Raw genomic sequence first — 26,644 nt, forward strand, 5'->3', positions numbered from 1 at the left:
TATTGTATGAAAGTCTCATGTAAGCACTTCAAATTTCAATATTGAATGATTGAAACTCCTAGGATATATCATGGACTTAGAGACCTATTTTAAACATGAAAAATATTTTCTTAAAGTCCAAATTAAGTTTTCCAAGTTATGAATTTAATTTTGGAACCAAACATTGAAAAACAAGTGTTGTTGAAAGGACAGACGACTAATGATATTTCATCGGGCGACTGAGGTACTATTGACTTTGAAAATATGTAAACAGAATAGGCACAGACGACTGACCTATCGGGACCAATCAACTGACCCCATTCTGACTTTCAGAAAGTGCTATTTTTAAAAGAGTTCAGGCGACTGACCCTTCGAGTCCAGTTGACTGATGCGTATGTTTAAATGATTAACAGCGCTGATCTTGTTTCCAAAACTTGCATGATTGGTTTCTAGATTGAGAGAAAATTTAAGGGAAACTTCTTGAAACCCTAGAGCACTATTTAAACTTAATATTCTTGCACATTAGGGAGAAGAAGAGAGAACGACACGACACACTTTCTTTCAAAAACCTTATGGTTATACTATTGAAATAATTTTCTGAAGAGGTTGTTGTGTTCTTGCTGCAAACTCACGAAATTCTAATTTGATCTTTTGAAACTCATATTCTTTAAATCAGATTTCTGGTGATATACTTTTGAGCTTCAACTTCTATATTGATTTATTTGAAGTATTGTGATTCTAATGTGTACTAATATGTTCGATTGAAGAGTAATTTTCTATACAAGCCATAGTGCTTTCTTCGTGTTGTTTTTGACGATTCAGAGACTTTGAATCATTGGTTAACGATAGGGTTGTTCTCGTTAGAGAGATGAACTCCACCTTGAACGAAAAGAGGCTTTACTTCACAGGGTAATGAAGTTGGAAAGGAAATCCTCACAGTGGGTTGCTTGAGGTAAGAACATAGGCTACAGTTGAATCTTGTAAAAAATACGGTGTTAAGATTCTTCTTCCCTTAACTCTTTGATTTCCACAAGATATAAACTGCGTCAATCATTTTATAATCTTTGAATACTTGTTGAATATTTGAGAACTTGCTGGACATTGATATTGCTGAATATTGGAGAATCTGTTGAATGATAGGAAACAAATTTTTGGTTGAAATAAGAACACCTATTGTTTACTGATTGTATGTTGAATTAAATATTCAGAAAAGCAAAAGTTTTTGAATCTTTGATTGAAATGGTTGTGGTAAAAGAGTTGGTATTTATTCATACTATTGAAGTATATATGCTAAGATAAACCAACTTCCAATACTGAAATTGTTTTTGAAAATATCATTGATTCTAACTAAAAATTAAATTTTGCAATATTGATTAACTGAATTCATTAAAGTTTGGTTTTGTATTGTAAATTCAGATTTTATATTTATCTTCATATCTAGGACTCTCGATTGGTATAGTACGGTCGTTGCGTAGAAATATTGTTTATGTAATTGTTAAAGGTAAAAATAATTAAGGGTTAAAGTAAATAAGAATTCCACAAATAAATTTTAAATAACCCAATTCACCCCCCTCTTGCGAATATATCTTAATTTCAAATAGTATTTACAAAAATTATATATAATACATAAAATTTTAAAGATGTTATGGGCATGTACATTGTGGATGATAAAAATTTGCTTGTGACATGATAATTTAAGTGTGAAATTAATTTAGAAAAATAAAATACAAATATAGACCATACTAATAATGAATGAGAATTTCAAATGTAAAATTTGGGTAAAATTTAATTCTGCACATTATACTAAATATTTATAAATAAATAAAATAAATCAATAATACATATTATGATCAAATGTGTATTTAATTAAAGACTACTTATATTAGGAACACATTTTTTTTAACAATAAAGTAAAATTTCATATTAAAATCATGTTGTGATAGGTTAAAACATTGAACTTTGAAAATACAATAGTTTCATGGAGTTGACATTTATAATTATTAAATTGTACTAATAATTTTAATATCAGTTAACTATGCTATAATTTAGCTATTTTTATTCAAATATAGCCAATATTTTAATAACAATATCAATTTCTAAGATCCAATTGGTTAAATGTATAATTTAATAATAAAATAAAATCTATTATAATAAATTATTAGATAATTTGAACCCTCAATATTCAAAAATTGTGTTTTAATATCTATACATAATTTTTAAAATTTTTTTTTTCTAAAAAAATTAATAATCAAGGATGTAGTCTAAAAAAGAAAAATCCAAACTCTTAAAAGTATGACACAATTCAAATTTCAAATCTCTACCTAAAATACCCATGTAACTACCAATTACTCTTCTAAAAATGATCCTATAATTCATCATAATTACTCTTTTGAATAAATTTAAATATTTTTCAACTCAGAATTATTTTTAAAAATAAATATAAAAATCTTATAAAATACATGCATGGTGTGTGTGTGTATATATTTCTATACTTTTTGATAATATAAATTTAAATTATCATGTACATCATCCGCAAAAAAGAGAAAAATGACAATGCCAACATTTACACAATAAACATGTTTGAATGGTTTCACACAATGTCAAAAGAAAATTAAATTAGTGCAAAAATATAAAACATATCTATAATAAATTTATCTATAATCATATGAACAAAAAATAAATCTAATATAATGCCCTTTTAGGCATTTTTAATGGTACATTCCTTTTGCCAACTAGTTATAAATAACATTAATAGATTATTTTTGTTATATTTAGACAATTTGTATTGCCCTAGATCAATCTAACACACGAAATCAACCTAACACAAGGAACTTTCTGCATACATTTCAAATTTAAATTTCAACATACTACTTACAGTAACTATACTAATTACATCAAATACATACACATGTATGCACACGACCCTTTTGCGTATGTACACATGCACACATATATAGGTGTTAAAAGGAAAAAAAAAAATCAATCATAAATTTATTCATAGCCATTTGTATGAACAATAAACATAATAAAATGATTTTTCTGGACATCTTTTGATGATACATACCTATTGCTAACTAAAAATGTATATATATAACATTAATTGATTAGAAATTTTTATTATATTTGGCTTTATATTACCCCCAAATCAATCCATGGATTATGCATGAATTAATAAATAAGTTAAACTTACTAGCTTAAGTTATTAAATGCATTGAAATTGAAAGTTGATAAACTTTTTTGATATGCCCTAATCCAACTTTTGTTTTAACTACAAATAAAACAAGTATTCTAAAGCTTTAAATATAGGTGCCAAAGCTGAAGTAAAATAGAAAATGAACAATTACAGAGCAATCTAAATCAAAAAACATAATTTGCCTTTTAATTTCTTTTTATAAGATAAAAAATATTGAATACAAAATTATCATTTTGATTTTTATTTAAATCTTTCAAACCTATTCACACTAATAACCTTCCTATCATTGATGTCACTAGTAAGTCCAAACTCTTTGAATAATCTCATCCTCCACTACAATTAATTGATATTTCATGTTGCATTAATGCTACAAATTTGCACTGTCGAAGCATAGAGAGCTACTAAAAAATGCTTTCTCCAAGAAATTAAGAAGAATCCCACAACTGTAATTAAGAATTCATCCCTTCTTTTTTCAAAACCTCAAGATTTAAGCTAACTTCATAATACACAATAACAGTGAGAGAAAATCCCTTAGTTGAATCAAGTCCGATCTTGTATAGAACAAGAAGGAGGTACTAGAAAGACACTATCATTGCAATTGCAAGAAGTAAAAATTTTGGTGTCTTAATTTCAAATTTGGTGACTCTTATTCAAGTAGAAATGAGATTTTAAGATTGCAGATACATGTAATCACCTTTTAAATTTAAGGAATTCATAATTTCTTTAAGAAGATGAAGGTTAGAAAAAAAGAAGGTAAAATTTAAATAGGAAAGGAATGTAATAGTCAATGTTAAAATCAGAAAGGGCCTAAAGCGTTTAAATTTAAGTTTTGGAACATATTTGAAATTTCTACTTTACTTAAAATACATAATGAAAGGTAAATTTAAAATTACAAATTTTGTCACTTTGAGTACTATATTTTTGATTTTACAATTTGGAAGTTGTTTAAAACTTAATGAATGAAGAATTCATTTCAAACAAAAACAGCAAGACTCCTTGTCACAGTGTCACAATGAGCACATAATGCCATCTACATGACCAAACGAAGAGTCTATTTCTTAATTTCTCCTTGTATTGCAGCGATATCCATTACTACATGGCAACACCTAAGCACCATCTACAAGACAACCCCGTATCACTGTTAAGACCCCCACACAAAGAGCACCTAAATGGCTCAAGGATGGTCCAGTTTAAGATTTCAAGAATTACTCGTAAAGACAATTTTCCCTCCTAAAATTTAAAATCCATCAATCACAAAAATGTTATACTAATATCATCAGTATCCACAGCAAACCATACCTCATTTGCATGGATCCAAATAGTCTTGACATAATATCCACAGCAACACCTAAGAACCGAATGGTGCCTGAGTATCATCCCGAGATCAGGGTTCTTCTACCGCGCATGGAATCACCCTAGTAGTTCTAAGCTATTAGGTTGTGGGCCAACAATGTATATCAAGCTTTAACAGGGTCAATACTGGATGGACAAAAAGAATAGAATGGCAGCCAGCACCAGAGAAGGCACATTTCTCCCATATCATCCCCTGTGACATTCATAAGCAGGCATTCATCCAAGAATTGAATATCACGTGCATTCCTGTAACAAGTGTTCTAATTCTAAGCACTCAAGCTTAAACACAAATACCGTTTCATCTATTGCAAACATACACGTTTACCTTATGTTTGGAACTTAATTTCAGACCTTAAATTTATATTTACATGAATTGAAGCCAAGCATAATACAAATTATAAAATCATGTTGAATTTCCCAAACATAAAAACTAAGAAAAATCATATATAAGCCATAGAAAATGAGGAAAACTAGTTTTCCTTTCCCTCCCTTACAAAAAAGTTCTGCCAAAATCTCAAGTTTATTAATGGGTTAAAACTGTGATTAACTAAGAACCCAGTTCCATGGGGGATGATCATTTCCCTGATTAACATTTTATTAGAAAATGCTTGGGAAACAAGAGGTGTGAAGCAAAAGCTTGATGGGACGTAAACCCAACAAATATATTATGCTCAGTCCCAACTTGTTTTACAACAAATTCCATGGTACTCCCAAATTAATCACCAAATTGGACAGGAATCATTTCAACAACTTCCGATCCTGTCACTGCATAATAGAAACAAACATAACTTTTTGAACAGTGGCGCTGGAGTACAGAGAGGGTGAAATTAATTGCTTGAAGAGCACTAACACAGGAAAGTAGTCAACCTATTTTCTACTAACGACACTGAGGAAATTCATGTGCAGAGATGCAAAAGCTTCATTTTTATAAAAAAAATGAAATTTCCAATTATTCTTTTGAGTAATTTTCTTTGCCAAGAGGAAGAGTGATACTGCAGTCTCAACCCAAAAAAAGGGGAGGGTATGATGCAGAAAGGGATAGAAAATAATCTAATAATCTATAATCTAGAAGACCTGACCACAAAGAACCCTTCAACTTGAATTTGATTGCTTCGCCAAGATAACTTCATGATCCTGACGGCGTTGTTCTCTCTGGAAAAATTTAATACAAACAAATAAGCATTAATAAACTGAAATTCACATTTCAGTTTGATAAACAAAGAATTGTATTAAAGAAAGAAAGAGAATACAATCAAGAAAATGTGGAAGGGAAAAAGATAAAAGAGGGAGGAAAGATATCCTCCCTTTATAATGAGAAAGCAGCTAAACAAGAAGTAAATACAGATGTAGAAACACAGCAACAGAGGACAATAGAGCCAGTCAATCCCGCTGCATGTCTACCAAAGAAACATGCCACCAGAACCCGTTGGCCAGACGATAAAGAGACACCAAGAAAACCACTCTGTTCCAAAGTCCATAGCATCTAACTGGAAGTAGCAACCCCATTAAAATTTCTGGCATTTCTTTCTATGCAGATGCACCAAATATGTTGTTCACCACACCAACAATCACCCGGGTCTGATACCAATTGTTGTTCTCAACAATCAGCCCTCAGAAACCAATTGTCGGCGCCGAATGTGGGCAGCGGAAGACCTCACACAAACTCTCTCTTTAACAATCAATGGAACAAGCAAGCAAGCACTTAATGATGAATTATACGAACCTAGCAATAACTCAATGAGAATCAATGAAAGCAACAATCAAAACATAAGAATTTATGTGGTTCGGTAATTTGCCTACGTTCACAGGAGCAGCAACTATTTTTCACTATCAATGAAGCTTACACCAAGCTTAATCTCATCTAGGGTTACATAAAGATGATTATATATCAATGTAATGCGTACAAAAGACCTATAGTTGATCTAAAACATTTCTGTAGCAATCCCTCGGAGGAAATCCCTCCAATTAGCCCAATCTCCTGATCTTGAATTTGAAAATCTGTGACGTCCGTGAGTGAAACCATCGATGGTTACCCCAAACCATCGATGGTTTGCCCTCAAGGCTGCCATCTTGCATCTCTCTCTTGCCCCTCGCTTCACGCTGTTTTCCCTGATACATGCATTCCACTCAGAATAATATGAGCTACATCCCCAACAATCTCCACTTTGGCGAATATTCACCACTTAGGAGAAACCTGACAGCATAATCCCCGCCGCTCCTCTTGAGCCAATAGATTGGGACCTGCCTCCCGTCTAACACCTAGAGACGTAAAACAAGTCCAAGCCATGCTTGAACTTGACCGTGGTAACCACCAAACTGAACACCCAATGTCTTGAACGATCATCTAAACCACAAAGCCACCTTGGTAGCCTCAACCTATGCCAAAAACTCGTTCTAGTTGTAACTAGCGTACCTTGAGAATGTACCCTAGACTTCCAACAATTAGGCCTTCCCACAACATACCCTGCTGCAAGCCTCTGGTCATCCAAGTCTCGTGTGTAGTCTCCATCTGCGAACCTCACAACTGACGGATCCCTCTATTACCCGCCGAAGTACCCAACTGCACTGGCGTAGTAAACCTTTGATACGACCTGAACATCACCGTCCGTCCTTGAGTACTGAGCAATAGACTATTTACTTAGATTCACCAATAGCGTACTAGTGACGGGTTTAACATTAACCATGCTAAACCTCTCCAACACTTGATCCACAAAACCACCCCAAGATAACCACTCTTCCTGTAGTTTTGTCCATACAGCTGCCCTAAGATAACACCAATCTCCCCGTAGCTATGACTACAAAGTCACCCTGAAATAATCCCAATCTCCCTATAAATTTACTCTTAAGAAGCTCCAACCCAAGAATACTCTTGGCAGGACCCAAAACTTCATGTCAACTTCCTTACTCAATAGAGTCCTCAACTAATTTACCTCAGTCAGAACCTTCCCAGCAATATGCATGTCACTCACATAAAACAACAGAATACTTGTCCACTTACATCCTATCTCTCTTTCCCCCCTCGGGGAGCTCAACCAACCCCCCCTCCCCGGTCTGATTCTCATTTAGTACCTCCATCTCTTCCACTATGACACCTATCCACATACCCTTCTCTTGGCCGTGCACTCCCTCCTGAAAGGTAGTAGGAACCTTCCTGATAGTAATGGTTGTATAAGACATCAGATTATACCTGGGTGGTGGCTTGACAGTACCTTTGAGCCCATAGTGATCTTGCTGGTCTCCTGAGCTTAAACTCCCTGCATTATGACCAATGTCATCTCTACCCTATGTCTGAAACTCCACCTGCATCACAATGTCCTTTCTACTCCAGTTTATCCCTGTGATACCGCAAGTCTCCTAAGTTAGAACTCCTTGTACTCTTACCCTGAGTCTCCAACTCCACGTGCACAACATGCTCATTGCTGCTATTGCAGCTTTCTGGCACCTGTTTCTCTTCATCTACTTGAGTACGTTGTCTCATAACTTTAACACCTAAAGCCATGTCTCCAACAATCGCCACCCTGTCTGCCATTGGTTCACCCAACTTAAACCCATCTTTCTTATATACCAGAAAGATGCACTGTCCGAACATCACACCAAGCCTAGATCCCACCTCACTAGAAACATGCATGGCTGGACATCCAAACTCTCTCAAACCAGAGAAGTCTACCACATAGTCTGTCCAAGCCTCTTCTGCAGTTCTCCTATCTAGTGATACCTTTGACGACCGATTAACCGAGAAACACGCCATACTCGCTGACTTCACCAAGAAGTCCCTTGCAAGCCCTGCATACATCATGCTCTGCTCACAAAACTCCTTGAACACCAGCGTACTTAGCACCAATATTTGACCTGAGGAACTCTCTCTCGATCTGGTACTCCACCTCAGCCACAAGTTACACCTGGCAAAACATCTCTAACTCGCGCCGCATGAGATACCTCCAGACCTTTCGTGATAACCTCACGAAATACCCATGTCCAACCCGTGATGTTGCCCTCACTGGTCCCCAAACATCCATGACAATGTAGTTAAGAATAACCTCCATTTTGTGTGTCGTATTACAAAAAATGACATTATCGAACTTAGAACTCTTAGCTGCAACTCCACCTATAACTGTGTTACCCTACAGTGTATAGAGATTCCCTGCTATCTTTTGTCCCTTCATCACCATCAATACGCCATCACATACCATCATTGTCCCGCCTTTAGACTTGTAACTATACTTGTTACAATCCAAAGCACCCAATGATATCATGTTCTTCCGTAGATCAGGTACATGTCTTACCCCACGCAACGTCCTTATCACACCATCATACATATTGATCCTGATATCCCCCATTCCGACAATTTTATAGACCGCACCATTTCCCATCAAAACGAAACCAGGACTGACCAATCTGTAAGTGGTGAACCAAGCTTTATTGAGTGTCATGTGAAAGGAACATCCCAAGTCTAGGATTCAAGAATTCGTGAGACGTTTTGAACCCGATGAAACAAAAAACATCTCATAATCACTGCTCCCTGAGTCCCATTCTTCAACTACATTAGCAGATTTTGAGAACCCTCTTGAGCTTTTGCCTTCTCCTTCTCCCATTCCAGACATTCTAGTTTTATGTGCCCTAGTTTCCTGCACTTAAAATAGTGAATGTCATTCCTCCTCCTGGATTGAGTTTTATTACCACTCGATCCACTCCAAGACTTGCCTTTCCCACGATCCTAATTACCCTTCGTCACGAGCCCTTCACCATGCGAACCGTCATCATTGGCCTTCTTCCTTTGATGGAACCCCAGCAACGCACTCGTGGTGTCCTCCTACTCCAGGGTTTCTTTCCCTCAAGTCAATGTCGTAACTAGATTCTCGTATGTAGGCGACGTAAGTAGGGAATTCAATAGCATCAACGCTTTGTCCTCTTCCTCAAACTTCACATAAACTCACCCCAGATCACTAATGATCTGATTAAATGTGTCGATGTGTTGAGTCAAGTTTGAACCTTTTGCTATCTTAAGCCAATAAAGCTTTTGCTTAAGATACAACTTGTTCGTCGATGACTTAAACATGTACTGACGCTCTAGTTTAAGCCAAACCGCTGCCGGCGATTCCTCATCCACGACGTGATACAACACGTCATCGGCCAGACATAGCTTCATAGTGGATACAACTTTCGCTTTCAGCTCCTTCCAACTTGCGTCGTCCATGCTTTTCAGCTTCTTTCCATATAGACCCTTCACCATCCCTTGCTGCACCAGCAATTCCTTCACCCTCCTCTACCAAAGCCTGAAATTTCCCGTTCCATCAAACTTACCAACCTCGAACCTCACAGAAGAAATCCCAACCATTGCGAACCAATAGCTCTAATACCACTTGTTCACCACACCAACAATCACCCGGGTCTGATACCAATTGTTCTCAACAATCAGCCCTCAGAAACCAATTGTCGGCGCTGAATGTGCGCGGTGGAAGACCTCACACAAACTCTCTCTTGAACAATCAATGGAACAAGCAAGCAAACACTCAATGATGAACTATACAAACCTAGCAATCACTCAACAATGAGAATCAATGAAAGCAACAATCAAAACACATATATTTACGTAGTTCGGAAATTTGCCTACGTCCACAGGAATAACAACTATTTTTCACTATCAATGAAGCTTACACCAAGCTTAATCCCATCTAGGGTTACATAAAGATGATATATATCAATCTAATGTGTACAGAAGACCTATAGTTGATATAAAACACTTCTGTAGCAATTCCCCAAAGGAAATCCCTCCGATTAGCCCAATCTATTGATTTCGGATTCGAAAATCTATGACGTCGGCAAGTGAAACCATTGACGGTTTGGACTCGATTAGCCCAATCTATTGATCTCGGATTCGAAAATCCATGACATCCGCAAGTGAAACCGTCGACGGTTTAGGCCAAACCATCGATGATTTGCCCGCATGGTTGCCATCCTGCATCGCTCTCTTGGTCCCTCGCTTTACGTTGCTTTCCCCAGTACATGAGTTCCACTCAGAATATGAGCCACATCCCCAACAAAATAATAGCCAGAACAATACAACTTGAAGGAACTTTCCTTTCTCTTACCATAACTGCCGAACATATTAGTACAAAGAGATCCAAGAAGCTGAGAAAACCAATTTTCTCCAAATATCCCAAATAAATCATTCCAAAGTCCCTAGGTGAAGGGGCAATGTAGAAACAAGTAAGAGCAGGTCTCTCCATTCCTATAGCAAAGAACACAAAATATTGCAGATAGGGCCTTGTCGGGTTTTTGCTTCTTAAGAAGATCATTAGCATTGCCTATTGATTCTCTCAAGAAGAGCAGTGCAGGTAAATGCCTTGATCTTTGAAGGAATTTTAGCTTTCTAGACTAGAAAATAGAGGCCAAAAGGTCTGATACTAGGATAATGGATCAAACTAAAGAAAAAAAATTTGCATGAGAAATCCCTAGAGGAATCAAGCTTCCAAACACATTTATCACTCCCCACCTAAACATGAAAGGAGTCCAGCATAGACACAAGCTCATTAAATTCTCTCTCATTGAAATACGCACATCAATGGATGCATTAGTCAACAAAGATTTCCATTTAATTTGCTAAGACATAATACACACTACCTGTATTAATAAGTCCATCCCACCTAGCACTACCCAAAAACAAAATCTTTCTTGTTTCTATATCGGCCATCCACTTGCATGACAAATGAGTCGAATATTTTCTTAAAGACAAATTCATCCAGCTAGCAAATTTTACAGGAACAAATTGGTTTTCGAGGTTCAACCAACGCTAGTTAGATTGACATTTACTAAAAAAAATTCAGGCGAAAAAAAAGAAATACACATTATAGTAAAAAAAAACATACTAGTGGTCTGAAAAGATTCAATTTTTTAAATTCCTATAAACTATTCAACTAAATATTACAGTAAAAACACACCAAATCTATATAAACTATCACTATTCAAGTGAATAGTTTATAGAGACATAAAAAATTGATTGTAATTTATATTTCATAGTCAAAACATGCCACTGGTGTCAAAATATCATTTCATCCTCCTTTTTTATGTTTCTCTTTCTTTTCTTTCTTTTTCTACCCCCAAATCTTTCTATTTCTTGGTAATTCCCTATTGTTCTACATCACTTAGCCTCCTCCAAGGTTATAAGATTATACAATTTTCTATTTAAAGTTATCACATATTTGTTAAACGCCTTTTAAGAAAAAAGAAAGAAAAATTAATACTTTGCCACCTAACCTACCTCAATACTCCCCTCACCAAAAAAAAAAAGAACACAAAACAGAAACAAAAAGACGAGGGGAAAAAAAATTTACCCATATTGTATGGATTGCAATGTCCTGTTAGGCTATTACAAAAGGTTTCAATTTTTATTAGGCTTATTTATATTCTAGAAATATTTTGAACATCTCTTAATGGTCTTTATCTAATATAATTTTTAGTTAAGGTGGTAATGACAACAACTATAATAAGCCTCAAGTCCCATTATGGTGGCAATATGAATCCTTTTCCGCCAATTCACACAATCGAGGGAATTTTCCTCAACTAACTTAAGAGCTGTTAAATCCTTCCTTACAACCTCATTTCAAGTTACTTTCGTCCTACCCCTACCTCTTCTAGTACCATTAACACTAACTAGCATGCTCCTCACTGGTGCACTACTTGGCCAATATATTCCCAAATTATCTAAGCAACCCCTCAATTATTTTATCTTTTATCGGGTTATGCCTAATTTATTGTGAATATGTTCATTTCTTAATTTATCCTTTAATGTTTTACCACTCATCCACCTTAGCATTTACATTTTGGCAACTTTTACTTTTTAAATATGTTTTTCTTAGTTGCCCAACATTCCAATCCATAAGTTTTTTTCTTAACCCTTGTGCGGAAGCACTTAAAAAATAAGTGCTTATAACACTTATCACTTAAAATAAGTACTTTCATAAGAAAGTTGCGTTTAACTTGTACTAAAACAAACTTATTGCAAAAAGTACTTTTCCAAAACCACTTTTTTGAGAACTATTTAAGTGAATTTTGAGAAGCAATCTAAGATAGCTTTTCAGCCACTTATAAGTGGTACTGCTCATAGACGGGGTAAATTTTGTAAATATAAAAAAATTTAATGGCTATTTTATAATTTTAAAAAATCTATGAGAAGATAATGATATACAGTTTTATTATGTATTATAATATATTAATTATATATTATTAATTAAACATAATTCAATTCTAGATGAAGAAGAATCATCTTTTAATTTATATTAATATTAAAAATAAAAAATACTAATTTAATTAATAAAATTATTTTAACATAAATTAATATGACAATCATATGTTATAAATATAAATTAAAAACAAGATTATTGTTAATCAAAAAATAATATTATATGATTTTTACTTAATAAAATTATTAAATATTAATTAAAAATAAAATTTAACATAATTATTAATTAAATTGTAAAATTTAAAATTAACCATATATTATTTTATCATCCATTATAACCTATTAATTATTAATGGAATATAATTAAATTCTAGAATGAATAAAAAGAACCATCTATAAATTTAAATTAACATTAAAAGAACTAAAACTTTTAATTCAGTTATTAATAATATTTTTAACATAAATTAATGTGATAATCATGTGTTATGAATATACATTAGTAACAAGATTATTTTTAATTGATAAATAATATTACATTATTTTAGTTAATATAATATACCTAATTTTAATTAGAAAAATAATATAATTATCATTTAAATTTCTAATTATAAAAATATTAATATTTTGTATTCAAAATATATTTTAAAATAACTATATCTATTATTTCGCTATGTATTATGACATATTAGTTATTATAAATCAATTTTGGATTAAAAAAAAATTATTTATTAATTTTAATTAACATTAATAAAATTAAAATTTTGAATTTAATTAGTAATATTGTTTTTATCATAATTTAATATGATAATATAAGTTATAAATATACATTAATAACAAGATCATTGTTAATTAAAAATAATAAATTTTAATATAAAATATTTCAATTTTAATTATAAATAATTATAATAATTATTAATGAAATTATTAATTAAAAATATTAATATTTGTAATATAAAATATGTTTAAAAATAATCATATAGTACCCTATAACAAAAGTAAGCATTCAAATACCACTTATTTTAAACACAACCAAACACCACTTATAACTTTCAACAATTTTTCAATTTAGTACTTATTATCAGTACTTAGTAAATTCAACACTTTTTCAGAAAAGTACTGTTGCATAAGTGGTTCCAAACGATCCTTAGTTGCCCAACATTCTTGTAGTCATTCTATATACTTTCCTTTTAATTTTAATGGTATTTTACAATCATACAACACACCCAAAGCACTCCTACATTGTACTTCACCTGCTTTAACTTTATGTACACCATCCTCTTCAACTTCTCCTTCTACTTGCATAATAGATCCAAGATATCAAAATCTACCTATGCTGTTTGATTTCTTGGTTATCAAGTTTAATCTTATCTTCAATATTCCTCCTTGCATGGCTGAAATTACATTTTATATATTGTCTAATTTTTGCTTATCCTAAAACCTCTAGACTAAAGCTGTTCTCTACAATTCTAACTTAGATTCTACCCCACTCATACTTTCATTAATCAAGACAATATCTACAAACAACCTACACTATGTGATCTCATTTTGTATATTCCTAATGAGTCCATCAATTACTAAAATAAACAGAAAAGGGCTCAAAGTAGAATCTTGACGCACACCTACGGTGATTGGAAATGCTTTAGACTCTTCTCTTGTAGTCCTAACGTTAGTCATTACTCTATCATACATATCCTTCATGAAATCAATATATCTACTACATACCCACTTCTTTCCTAAAATCTACCATAGAATTTCCCTATGTGCTCTATCATATGATTTCTTTAAGCCAATAAAAATCATATGTAAGTCCCTCTTCTTTTCCCACAACTTCTCCATTAATCTTCTTAGAAGATAAATAGCTTTTGCTGTCATTCTCCCAGACATGAAACCAAATTGATTCTCTGGGACCCCTTTCTATTCTCATTATTTATTCAATTACCCTTTTCCACAGTTTCATCATATGACTCATGTTTAATTCTGCAATAGTTATTACAATTTTGAATATCATCTTTATTTTTGTATATAGGTATTAACATGCTCTTCCTCCATTCCTCTAACATTTTCTTGGTTTTTATAATAGTGTTGAATAGTTAGTCAACCATATATTTCTTTTATCTCCCAGACATTTTCAGACTTCAATTGGGATGTTATTTGTTTCAATAGATTTCCCTCTTTTCATCTTTTTTGAAGCCATCTTAACCTTAGTGACTCTAATTTTGCAAATAAATATAAGATATTTAGTCTTTTTATCATTCGTCACTTCTAGCCTCTAGGTTTAAGATTTCAATTTGGTTTTTATTAAACAACTCATTAAAGTATCTTCGTCGCCTCTCTTTTATGTCTTCTTCTTTTACCAAGACATTATCATCCTTGTCCTTTATATATATTTTACATTACCTAAATCTTTGGACTCTCTCTCTAGCTCTAGCTAGCTTATATGTCTTTTTCCCCTTCTTTTGTACCAAATCTAGCATAAAAATTATCATAAGCTCTATGTTTAGCTTCACTAGTGACTTTTTGGACATATTGATTCCACCACCAACTTTTTTTGCTGCTCGAGAATCTTTCTTTGGATTTACCTAAAACCACTTTTACTATGTTTCTAATAGAGCTAGCCATTCTATTCCACAAAGTGTTTGCATCTACTTTACCCCCTCTTGTTCATTTACCCTCTTTGATCATTTCATCTTCAAGTTTTACTATAATTTCTCCCTTCACACTCCACCACCTAATCCTTTTGTATTGATTTGTGTTGCTCATTCTCTTATAGTTCTTTGTAAAAATATCTAATACAAAGACTTTATGTTGTGTAGTCAAGCTTTCCCCTGGATTAACTTTACAATTATTACTAGATAAATGATCTCCCCTCCTTGTTAAGAAAAAAACCTTTTTAACTTTCTTTTTGTCCATTCTTAAAGGTTATTCAGTGTTCTTTTTTTTTCTTAAAGATGGTATTCATTATATCAAGATCAAATAACATGGAAAAATCTAAGATCATTGTATCCTCTTATAGTATTTAATATCCATTCCAATATGTCCATTCAAATCAACTCCTATGGATGTTTTTTCAGACCCCAGGATCCCTTGTATAACACTATCCATATCTTCCCAAAATTGTCTTTCAAAGTTTTCTGTTAAGCTTAGCTGGGGAGCATACATACTAATGGCATTTATCTCTTGGCCTTAGGTAATCTTTATTTTTTTTTATCCTATCTCCTATTCTTTTAACATCTACCACATTATTTTTAGGTCTTTGTCAACAATGATTCCCACCCCATTTTTATGTTTTTCTTTTCTAGCATACCAAAGTTTAAATCCCGATTTTCCAATTTCTCTTAGCTTTCTCCCATGCCCACTTAGTCTCTTGGAAGCAAATTACGTCCATTTTTCTTCTAATCATTGCATCACACTCTCAACCCTATGCTTTTTCTATAAGTTTCCCTAAGTTCCAAGTTGCTAATCTAACCCTAGTTTACCATACTACCTTTTTGACCCTCTCTCATTTGGAATGGCCTGACCTAGCCCACCCTTGTCCATTTTTTGCTACACTTAGGTGGTATAAGTGTAGTGCAGCGCATCGCTCATAGGGTATGCCTCAGTGAACCTTTGGTAAGGATTCATATCATAATATCTAACAAGTTTTACACTGATTGTCAACTACTTAACACAACCCTCCTCCTTTATCCGCGCTTGGGACCGAATGTGTGTAAGGATATTTAGGGCATTAAGTGCAACACATGCAAAGTACAAGTATCTACGAATTGAAGAAATATAAAATTTATTAAATAAATGTTTCTAGCCCTGAATTGAAAATTAGACATGAAGCTTTCAAATACTTCTATTTTTGAAAAATCTAGGGTGTAAAAAAAGTTAGTGCATGTTATCTTTGAAAGTCAACAAATGGTTGATGTAAACTATTGTATAAATTCAAAGTGTGTATACTAGAAACCCAAACCTTAAATTTAAGTAATTTGCTCCTTCTCCAATATGTATTCACTTCAAAGTGATCTAACACACCTCCCAGAGCAAGGTCCAGGATCCACGCACACATAAACAAACAGAAATCAAGTGAGGAAGAAGATCTCACTAGCGGATTACAATGGCGGGGCAGCATCCACTTGCATTGGAGCATAGAGGCTTTGAATGGAAAAGAGATAGATTAAGTGATGGATCACGTTTAGGAGGTAAGTGGTAGTCATAGCAGTACGCTAGTTGTAGCGAGGCGGTAATGGGCACGACAATAGGGGGTGACAGACATATTTGATTAGTAATCTACTTGTAAAGAGAAAAACAACAAGGGAAAGACGATGGACCATTTGTCTAGTTAAAGGGGCACGACAGTAGGGGGTGACAAACATATTTGATTAGTAATCTACGTGGAAAGAGAAAAACAACGAGGGAAAGACGATGGACCAACTGTCTAGTTGAAGGGGCTCAACAGAGGGGTTTTAAGCCTTTAGAACCCTAGATCTGGGCTCAATGGAGAGAGAAGGGCATCTGTGAAGAGACGACAGACTAGTCCTCTTATCAATGAAGCTTGATGGAGAATAGTAGAAGCATTCAAAATCCTAGCTCTGATCTCGTTGAAGCTAGATTTGCACTTGAAAAGGTTGGTTAGTGAAGTAGACAGCTGGGCTGGTGAATAGGTAAACTAGCTAAAGCTATGGTTGGATCTTCGACGTATAGGAGACTAGGAGTTCGTTGTTGTCTTGGACACACTTGAATTGAAAACCAAAGATGAAGAGGGAGAAGAGTCGGAGTCTTGGAGATTAGGAGTCTAAAGGATGTTGGTAGACTTGGTGGTTTAGATGGAGACCTGATTACCGCCAAGAAGTTTTGTTTGTGCAGCATCATAGAGATAGAGGAAAGGCACAAAGAGTTGCTCACAGCTCCTAGTGTCACGGTCTCACATCAGATGTGTACTAGGGAAATCTTGGGCTTATAAGGGTGGTTTGGGCTCCAACTATGTGAGGCGCCTTTTAAACCAAGGCACTATTCGTCACTAGTTGAACCACATTTCCCCTCCAATCTCTTCCACTAATGAGTCCAGCAATTCATACAATTTATAAGCATCCTTCACCACATTTAAAGTGTCTATTGATATGATAAAAACCGTACCAATAGGATTGTTAACAAGAGAATTTGTGAGATGCTTTGTTTTGTGTCAGTCCATCCATCCGATATCAAAGTACATCCCGTCTTTACCCATTCTTTAGTATATTTTTTCATAATTTTTTTGACACTATCAACTTCTTTCTTCAAAAATAAAAAATGTCACATTAGCATTGTGATAACTTGGGAGCTTCAACCCCTTTCCATATTCCCAACCATCTTCATCATTTATGCAAATAATGGACTATTCACCAAGTTGAAGGGTAAGGAATGTCCATATAAAAACTAGCAAATGCTTTGAACCACTAGCTCCCTATTTTTCACCACAATAGATTCAATGTTTGTTGCTTAAACCCTTTTCCCTGAACTCCTTTGCCATTACTTACAAAAGCATCCATGGTGCCTGTTGTAATATGTGGCTCATATGATTGACTGGAAGGCATGTACAAAGAGAAAACATGTAGAAAACAAGAATGCTGACTTGCAGGAGGAAACCATCAACAGTTTGGCTCAAATGAGAAGAAACAGTCGACTGTTTTGGTGTTTTTACTTTGACTATTTGCTCTTGGTATTAAACTGTTGATGGTATGTCTGAAACCGTCAACGGTTTGGCTCACTAACTCAACGTTGGTTTTCGAATTTTGAATTTGGGATGTTGGTAGGTTGGGGGGGTTATGCATACGTTGTATATGTTGTAACTCTGTGTTGTTCATGGTATTTGGACACAAGATAGTGAAAATTACATTGTCGATTGCTCCTGTGGATGTAGGCATTGTCGAACCACATAATTCCTTGTGTCATTGTTTATTTCTTTCATTATAATCTGCGTGATTGTTGTTCTGTATATTTCACTGTTGGTTGCTGCGTTTGTAAGATCGTTTTATTCCGTCGTGCATTCAATTTTCCCAACAAATTGGTATTAGAGCATTGTTGTAATGGCTTTTGGAACTTCTTCTGCAAAGTTCGATGTTGTCAAGTTTGATGGAATGGGAAATTTCGGTTTATGGGAGAGAAGGGTTAAGGATCTGTTAGTGCAGCAAGGTATAGTGAAGGCTTTATACGGAGTTCGACCGGAAAGCATGGATGAAACAAGCTGGAATGAATTGGAAGCAAAGGCTATGACAATTATCAGGCTTTGTTTGGCTGATGATGTGTTGTATCACGTCACGGAAGATGATTCTCCTGCGACTATTTGGAAGAAACTTGAAAGCCGTAATATGTCTAAGTCTTTATCGAATAGGTTGTTTCTTAAGCAAAGGCTGTATTGGCTTAAGATAGCGGAGGATTCGGATTTGAACCAACACATCAATGCACTTAATCAGATTGTAAGTGATTTAATGCAGGTTGATGTGAAGTTCGAGGAAGAAGACAAGGCGCTGATGCTATTGAATTCCTACCTGCGTCTCACACGTATGAGAATTTGGTTACTACTATAACATGGGGTAAAGAAACCCTAAATTTGGAAGAGATAACAAGCGCATTGCTGGGTTTTCATCAAAGAAAGAAGGTCAGTGATGAAATTTTACATGGTGACGGGATTGTGGTGAAGGGTAATCAGGAACGTGGGAGAAGCAAATTCCGGAACAGATAGAGTGGTATTAAATCTCAGTTGCTGTCCAAGAAGAAAAAAGATATTCGATGTTTTAAGTGCAAGAAAAAGGGGTACATAAAACCGGAGTGTTCAAAATGGAAGAAGGGGAACGCTAAAAATAAAGAGGGTACTTCAAAATCAGCAAATATAGTAGAAGATGGGAAAACAGTGATGGTGATATGCTTTCTGTTTCATTGGGGTCGGATCGCCTCACGGACTCTTTGATTCTAGATTCGGCGTGCTCTTAGCACATGACACCAAATAAAGAATGGGTCAGCACCTATAAGTCAGTTAATTCTGGTTCCGTTCTGATGGGAAATGATGTTTCATGCAAAATTGTTGGAATAGGGAATGTCAGAATTAAAATGTATGATGGTGTTGTGAGAACATTATGTGATGTAAGGCACGTACCGAATCTATGGAAGAGTTTACTTTTATTGGGTACTTTGGATTGTAAGGGATTTAGTTACAAGTCTGAAAGTGGGGTTATTAAGGTGTGTAAAGGCGTTCTAACGGTGATGAAAGGGCAGAAGTTAGCAGGAAACATTTATGCACTGCTGGGTACTATAGTTGTAGGTGGAGCTGCAGCTGAAGATTCTGAGTTAGATAATACTGTTTTGTGGCATATGCGGTTAAAGCATATGGATGAGCATGGGATGAAGGAACTTCATAAGAGGAATCTTTTAAAGGGTATCAAACATGCAAGCTGAATTTTTGCAAGTTTTGTGTTATTGGAAAACTGAACAAGGTGCAGTTCAAAATAGTCACAAACAAGATGGAGGATATTTTTTACTACATTCATTCAGATGTTTGGGGGCCGATGAGAATAGCATCACGGGGTGGACATATGTATTTTGTCAGTTTCATTGATGATTACTTACGAAAGGTCTAGGTAACTTCATGCGATACAAGTTAGAGATGTTTGTCAGGTTTAAATTATGGAAAATTGAGGTGGAAAATCAGACCAGGAGAAGAATTAAATGTCTAAAGTTAGACAATGGAATTGAGTATGTTGATTCAACGTTCATGGAGTCTTGTGAGCATCATGGCATAAGGAGACATTTCACAGTTCGTCAGACACCACAACAGAATGGTATGGAAGAAAGGATGAACTGAACTCTGGCTGAAAGAGCTCGGTGTCTTAGGTTGAATGCAGGGCTAGTGAAGAACTTCTGGGCCGAGGCAGTGAGTATGACATGTTTTTTGGTTAACCGATTGCCAAGGATATCACTAGATGGGAAAGTTGCAAGAGAGGTGTGGACAGGTAATGTGGTAAACTAATCTGGTTTGAGAGTGTTTGGATGTCCAGCCGTGCACGTTTCTAGTGAGGTGAGATCTAAACTTGGTGCAATGTACGGACAGTACAATTTTCTGGGGTGTGAGAAATGAGTTCAAGCTGGGTGATCTAATGGCAAACAAGGTGGTAATCAGTGGAGACATGATTTTTGGTGAAAAAGCCATGGTACAACGTACTCAGATAGATGAAGAGAAACAAGTGCCAAAAAACTACAGAAGCAGTGGACATGTGGTTCAGGTGGAGTTGGAGACTCAAGACAAAGATGACATTGTTCATAATGCATGGAGTTATAGCTCGAGAGACCAGCAGGATCACAATGGGCCTAGACGCACTATTAGGCCACCGCTCAGGTATGAATTTGATGTTCTGATGTTTTATGCATTCATTATTACCAGCAAGGTACCTACTATTTTTCAAGATGCGGTGTACAACAAAGGGAAAAATAGATGAATGAGTGCTATGGTGGAGGAGATGGAGTTATTGCATAAGAATCAGATGTGAGAGTTGATGGAACTTCCATAAGGGAAGAGGGTGATAGGATGCAAGTGAGTGATTTTTTTGTTATTTTATGTTCACGACACGCTAATTGCTGCAAAGGATATGACCGAGGTAAATCAATTGAAGACTCTGTTGAATAAGGAGTTTGACATGAAGGATCTTAGTGCAACCAAGAAAATTCTTGGGATGGAGATTCGCAGGGACAGAACTGCAGGGAAATTGTGATTATCTTAGGGAGGTTATGTAGAGAAGGTGTTGGAGAGGTTTAACATGACTGATGCAAAACTAGTAAGTACACCGTTAGTGAATCATTTTAAATTATCTTTCACTTAATGCCCAAGGACGGATAATGATATCTGGGACACATCAAAGGTCCCCTATGCCAGTGTTATGGGTTGTTTAATGTATGCTATGATATGTACAAGACCAGACTTGGTACATGCGGTCATTATGGTGAGTAAGTTCCTTTCAAATCCGAGTAAATAACATTGGGATGCTATCAAATAGATTTTCAGATTCTTGCGGGGTACTTCTTACTATGGCATCATGTTTGGCAAACAACTGAGTGATCCGTTAGTTATGGAATATGTTGATGCAGAATATGCAGGGGAGGACCTATTAGTTGGAGGTCCACGGTACAATCTCTGGTTGCATTATCAACAACTGAGTCGGAGTATATGGCAGTCGCTGAAGTTGCTAAGGAAGCATTGTGGCTTACAGGTTTAGTCAAGGAGTTGGGTATACAGCAAGTTGGAGTTCAGCTGCACTGTGATAGTTAGAGTACCATGTATTTTGCGAAGAATGAAGTGTATCATGCGAGAACTAAACATATGGGTGTGAGGTTCCACAGGATCTGGGAGTTGATTTCTTCGGGAGAACTTGTACTTGAGAAAGTTCATACTTCTGAGAATGCAACGGATATCTTGACGAAGCAGGTTACCACAGATAAGTTCAAGCATTGCTTAGACTTGCTGAATGTCTCCAGTTGCTAGACGGGAGGTGGTCCCAATGTAATGTCCCAAGGTCAAGGTGGAGCATTGGGTTTATGTTTTCGATTTTCTCCTAAGGGGTGTATATTCGCCAAGGTGGAGATTATTGTAATATGTGGCTCATATGATTGAGTGGAAGGCATGTACAAAGAGAAAACATGTAGAAAACAGGAATGCTGACTTGCAGGAGGAAATCGTCAATGGTTTCCCTGTAACCATCGATGGTTTGGCTTAGATAACAAGAAACAGTTGACTGTTGTGGTGCTGTTACTTCGACTGTTTGCTCTCAATATTAAACTATCGACGGTTTGGCTCGGTAACTCAACGTTGGTTTTCGAATTTTGAATTTGGGAAGTTGGATAGGTTGGGTTTTGGGGGGAAAACCTCCGAGGGAGTTATATATACGTTGTATGTGTTGTAACTCTGTGTTGTTCATCGTCTTTGGACACAAGGTAGTGAAAATTGCATTGTAGATTGCTCCTGTGGATGTAGGCATTGCCGAACCACGTAATTCCTTGTGTCATTGTTTATTGCTTTCATTATAATCTGCGTGATTGTTGTTCTGTTTATTTCAATGTTGGTTGCTGCGTTTGTAAGATCATTTTATTCCTCTGTGCATTCCATTTTCACAACAGTGCCTTTTTTGTCCTATAGTTTGAACTTCTTGTTCTCGTTCTCCAAACTCTTCTTAAGCTTACTATAAAACTTTGACAACTAAAATAAGAAAAAGTAAATTAAAAGTATAAATAAAACTGTTTATAATATAAAAATGCACAAAAAATGGAAGGAAGCCTTAGGCAACCAAGATAAGAACCTACAGGTCCTACACTGCTACACAGTTCTTTGATTCTCTGCAGTCTGCAGTCAGAGCTGAGTCTTGAGTCTTAATTTCTTCAATGGGAGAAAGAGCAAACTCAGCAGTGAGTAAGAAAGCCCAGAAGAGATGGTCTTCTTCTATGATAGAACAGAATAATAGATGGAAACAACTGGCACTCTGGGAGTCCTTCAAACTTTAAAATTCAATCGTCAATGGCAGAAATCAAAAGCAGAGCACAGAGGAATGGCTGAAAGGAAGGCCAAATGTCTCAGCTCTTCTCTTCTTCTGGACAAAACCTACGTAAAGGGCAAAACTAACTTAATCATTCAAAATAGAAGGGCTAAAAATGGGCTTTCGTTGGGTTTTAAAGCAGTCGGAGGTGAACATGTGCAGTCAGCATCGAATCAATCAAATTGCACAATTTGATTCGATTCATCAATTCACACGCTAAATCGATTGATTCTCCCTCGATTCAAATTCATACTCCATTCCCTTGCTGATTTGAATCGTTTTGCTTACTGTTTGATTTGAATCATACGATTCAAATCGAGAATCGTACAATTCTAAAAACTATGGTGGAAGGCCGATTGGGAATCATGGTCGGCATAAGATGTTGACTTTTTGGGTCTGATCTCGTTTTGATAATGACAAATCACAAGTATCTTATTTGTGCGTTTAGTACTTGAACATGTTTATATTTCAGCTTGCACATAGGGTAAAGCTATAATGGAAGTCATGAGGCACTTAAAGCTCATATAATGGCTTATTGCATGGAAAATTGAAGAGCAAAAGAGTGAAGACTTTGATTATTTCAGTTGTATTGCATTTAGTTTCAATTGTAAATGCATGTCTTGCTTGATTAGATTTAATGCTCAATATTGACCATAGAATGACCTTAGGGAATCAATCTTTTCATGGAAAACCTTTGGCTTAAAAAGATAAAACTTATACAAAAAGTTTGAAAGGTTTTTGAGGTCAAAAGAGGGCCAAAAACTCATTTTTGTAAAGGGCCAGTCGACTGGCTGTCAAGCCCAGTCGATCGAACAAAACAAATGGCTAGAACTCAATTTTTGTAAAGGGCCAGTCGACCGGACTTACAAGCCCAGCCGACTGGACTTCATGCAATGAAGATTCAGCAAACCGAATCAATGGCCTAGTCGACCGAACCACGCTAAAAGGGTTTCGCCTTTGGGCCACTCGACCGAACCTCGGGCTAGTCCACCGGAACTCTCAAGTTGAGCCAATTTCAAGCTGAAAATGGCTACAAAAATTAAAATTATAATATTATTTTATTCCCAACACCCATAAAACGGTCATTTTTGAAAATGCCTATAAATACCTTGCCCAAAAAACTTAAAATAACTTTTTGTAAATCTTGCATGTACTCTTGAATATTTGGGCATTGTTTTCACTCATCCTTTCAAAACAAAGAGGCATCTTACTCTCATCAACTCTTTCATTTGAAAAACTTTTCTTGAGAGCAAAAACCAAGTTTCTCCGCACATCATTTATTGCAAAAATCTTTGTTGGAGAAATCATTTATTGCATCTTAGATCTTTGACGCATTTATTGCATACATATTTTAAAATCAAAGATCACCTACTCTCATCTACTCTCATTTATTTCAAAAATATTTTTGAAAGAGAAACCCTAACTCTATTGAGCTCAAATCTTATCTTGTGAGTGCATATAGTTTATCATTATACAAATTAGCTTTTGAGAAGCATTTCCTTGTACGCAAAAAATTCTTTTTCTCATCTTGTATTTTCGGTTCGAGTATAGAACCGTGCCAGACGTGGGGTATCGTCTAGAGAGGTTGCTCCACCTAGAAGGAGTGGTGTAACGGGGGGCTCCACCCGAGTGAAGGAGTGTGTATATAGTTCCGCCTTATTTGAAGGAGCGTATAGTGGAATCCTCAAGTGGGTTGTCTTGAGGGGAGGACGTAGGCGGGGATAGCCAAACCTCGTTAAAAATCTCGTGTCTGCATTCTCTTTCCCTTCTCTCATTTACATTTCTGCAATTACATGTTTACATTTATGTTATTGTGTATGCTTTAAATATTATCTTGTGTTTGTTTGAGAAACCCTAAGACAGAAATTTTTTGTATGCTTAAATATTTATAGTTTTGTGATTATTTGATTAAGCGTAAAATTGAGAGGGGTTGTGTTTTAAAATTAGGGCAAAAAGTGACCTAAATTTTTTGAATACCCAATTCACCCCCCCCCCTCTCTTGGGATTACACCGTAACTCACATGAGAAATTACGGTGTTGGAGGAGTCTGGAGGGAGAAATATCGACACAGCTTTGTCGAAGAAAGGCTTCGTCAAGGGTGTTGCTTTGTCGAGGGAGATGCTTCGTCAAGGGGATGCCATCATCGAGGAGGCCCAAGAAGGACTGGATCTTGCGTAAAAGAAGGGCACCTTGCCCTAATTCTTTATTTCTTAAAATATTTTTTATATATCAAAAACAAGTTGATTGGGGGGGTCAATATGCGTACACCTCAAACTCTAAGGCATGAAAGGCGCAATTTTTTGGCTGAGGCATACGCTCAACTGCAAATGGCGTACACATTTAGGGATTTATGCATTTTAAAATATGCCTTGGGGCATTTTTGCCTGAAAATGCATTAGGGAATGCCTTGAGAACACCTTTTAAAACACTGCTCAAGAATATGGGATTGACTACAAGGAGATTTTTGCCCTGATGGCCCACCTTCACATCCGTACATAATTTTCTTGTAGTTGCTGCCATATGTCAATGGTCTCTACTCAAAATGGATGTCAAAAATGCCTTCCTAGATGGTGATCTACAAGAAGTGTATATGTGCACTCCATTTCGCTACTTTTGCCCCAAGAAGAAAATATGCTGCCTACATCATGAACTATGGCTTGAAGCAAGCTCCTCGTACTTTATTTTCTAAGTTCATTGCCACCTTTACTACCATTGGATTCACTCCTTGTGTGTATGATTCAGCTCTTTCAATGCACAATTATAATAAAAGAATTAACATTCTCCTCCTACATGTCGATGACATGATCATTACAAGGAACGAAACTAGGGGTATCCAATAATTATAAAGCTTTCTTCATTCTAAATTTCATATAATGGATCTTGGTCCACTTTAGTACTTCTTGGGACTTGAAATTTCTTCTCTTGATGATGATTATCATCCCACTTAAGCCAAATATGCTACTGATCTCCTCTCTCCCACCGAGCTTACATATCACAAAATTGCTTCAACTCCTCTGGAACCCAATGTTAAGCTCAATATGACAGACGGTTCACCACTCTCTCATCCTACATTTTATTGCCAATTAGTTGGTAGCTTAATCAATCTCACGATTACTCGTCTAAATATTGCATATGCAGTATACTTAGTGAGTTATGTGCAGTACACTTAGTGAGTCAGTTTATATGATTGCTCCCAGATCAATACATCTTACTGCTGTTATGCAAATTCTTCGGTATGAGAAGGGGACTGTATCTTATGGACTTCATTTTTCCTATAATTCCTCTCTTGATCTTCACGCTTATTCTGATGCTGATTGGGTTAGCAATCCTATTGAACGTCGTTCCACCACCAGTTTTTGCTTGTTTAGTATAAATTCTCTAATATCATGGCAAAACAAGAAGCAA

General features: G+C 35.6%; 1 protein-coding gene across 1 annotated transcript in view; it reads right to left on the reverse strand.

The window, feature by feature from the left end:
- Positions 1–4,854: 4,854 nt before the first annotated feature.
- LOC131167443 (uncharacterized) overlaps positions 4,855–26,644 on the reverse strand; it is a 39,969-nt gene continuing 18,179 nt past the window's right edge. The window contains exons 5-6 of the mRNA XM_058126247.1: positions 5,600–5,677; positions 4,855–5,290 (exon numbers count right to left, since the gene is read on the reverse strand). Of these exons, the coding sequence (XP_057982230.1) occupies positions 5,618–5,677 (60 nt within the window). The 3' untranslated portion in view covers positions 4,855–5,290; positions 5,600–5,617. The remainder of the gene's footprint in view (positions 5,291–5,599; positions 5,678–26,644) is intronic.

The sequence above is a fragment of the Malania oleifera genome, chromosome 11 (assembly GCF_029873635.1).
Source record: "Malania oleifera isolate guangnan ecotype guangnan chromosome 11, ASM2987363v1, whole genome shotgun sequence".
In the NCBI taxonomy this organism is placed as follows: Eukaryota; Viridiplantae; Streptophyta; class Magnoliopsida; order Santalales; family Ximeniaceae; genus Malania; species Malania oleifera.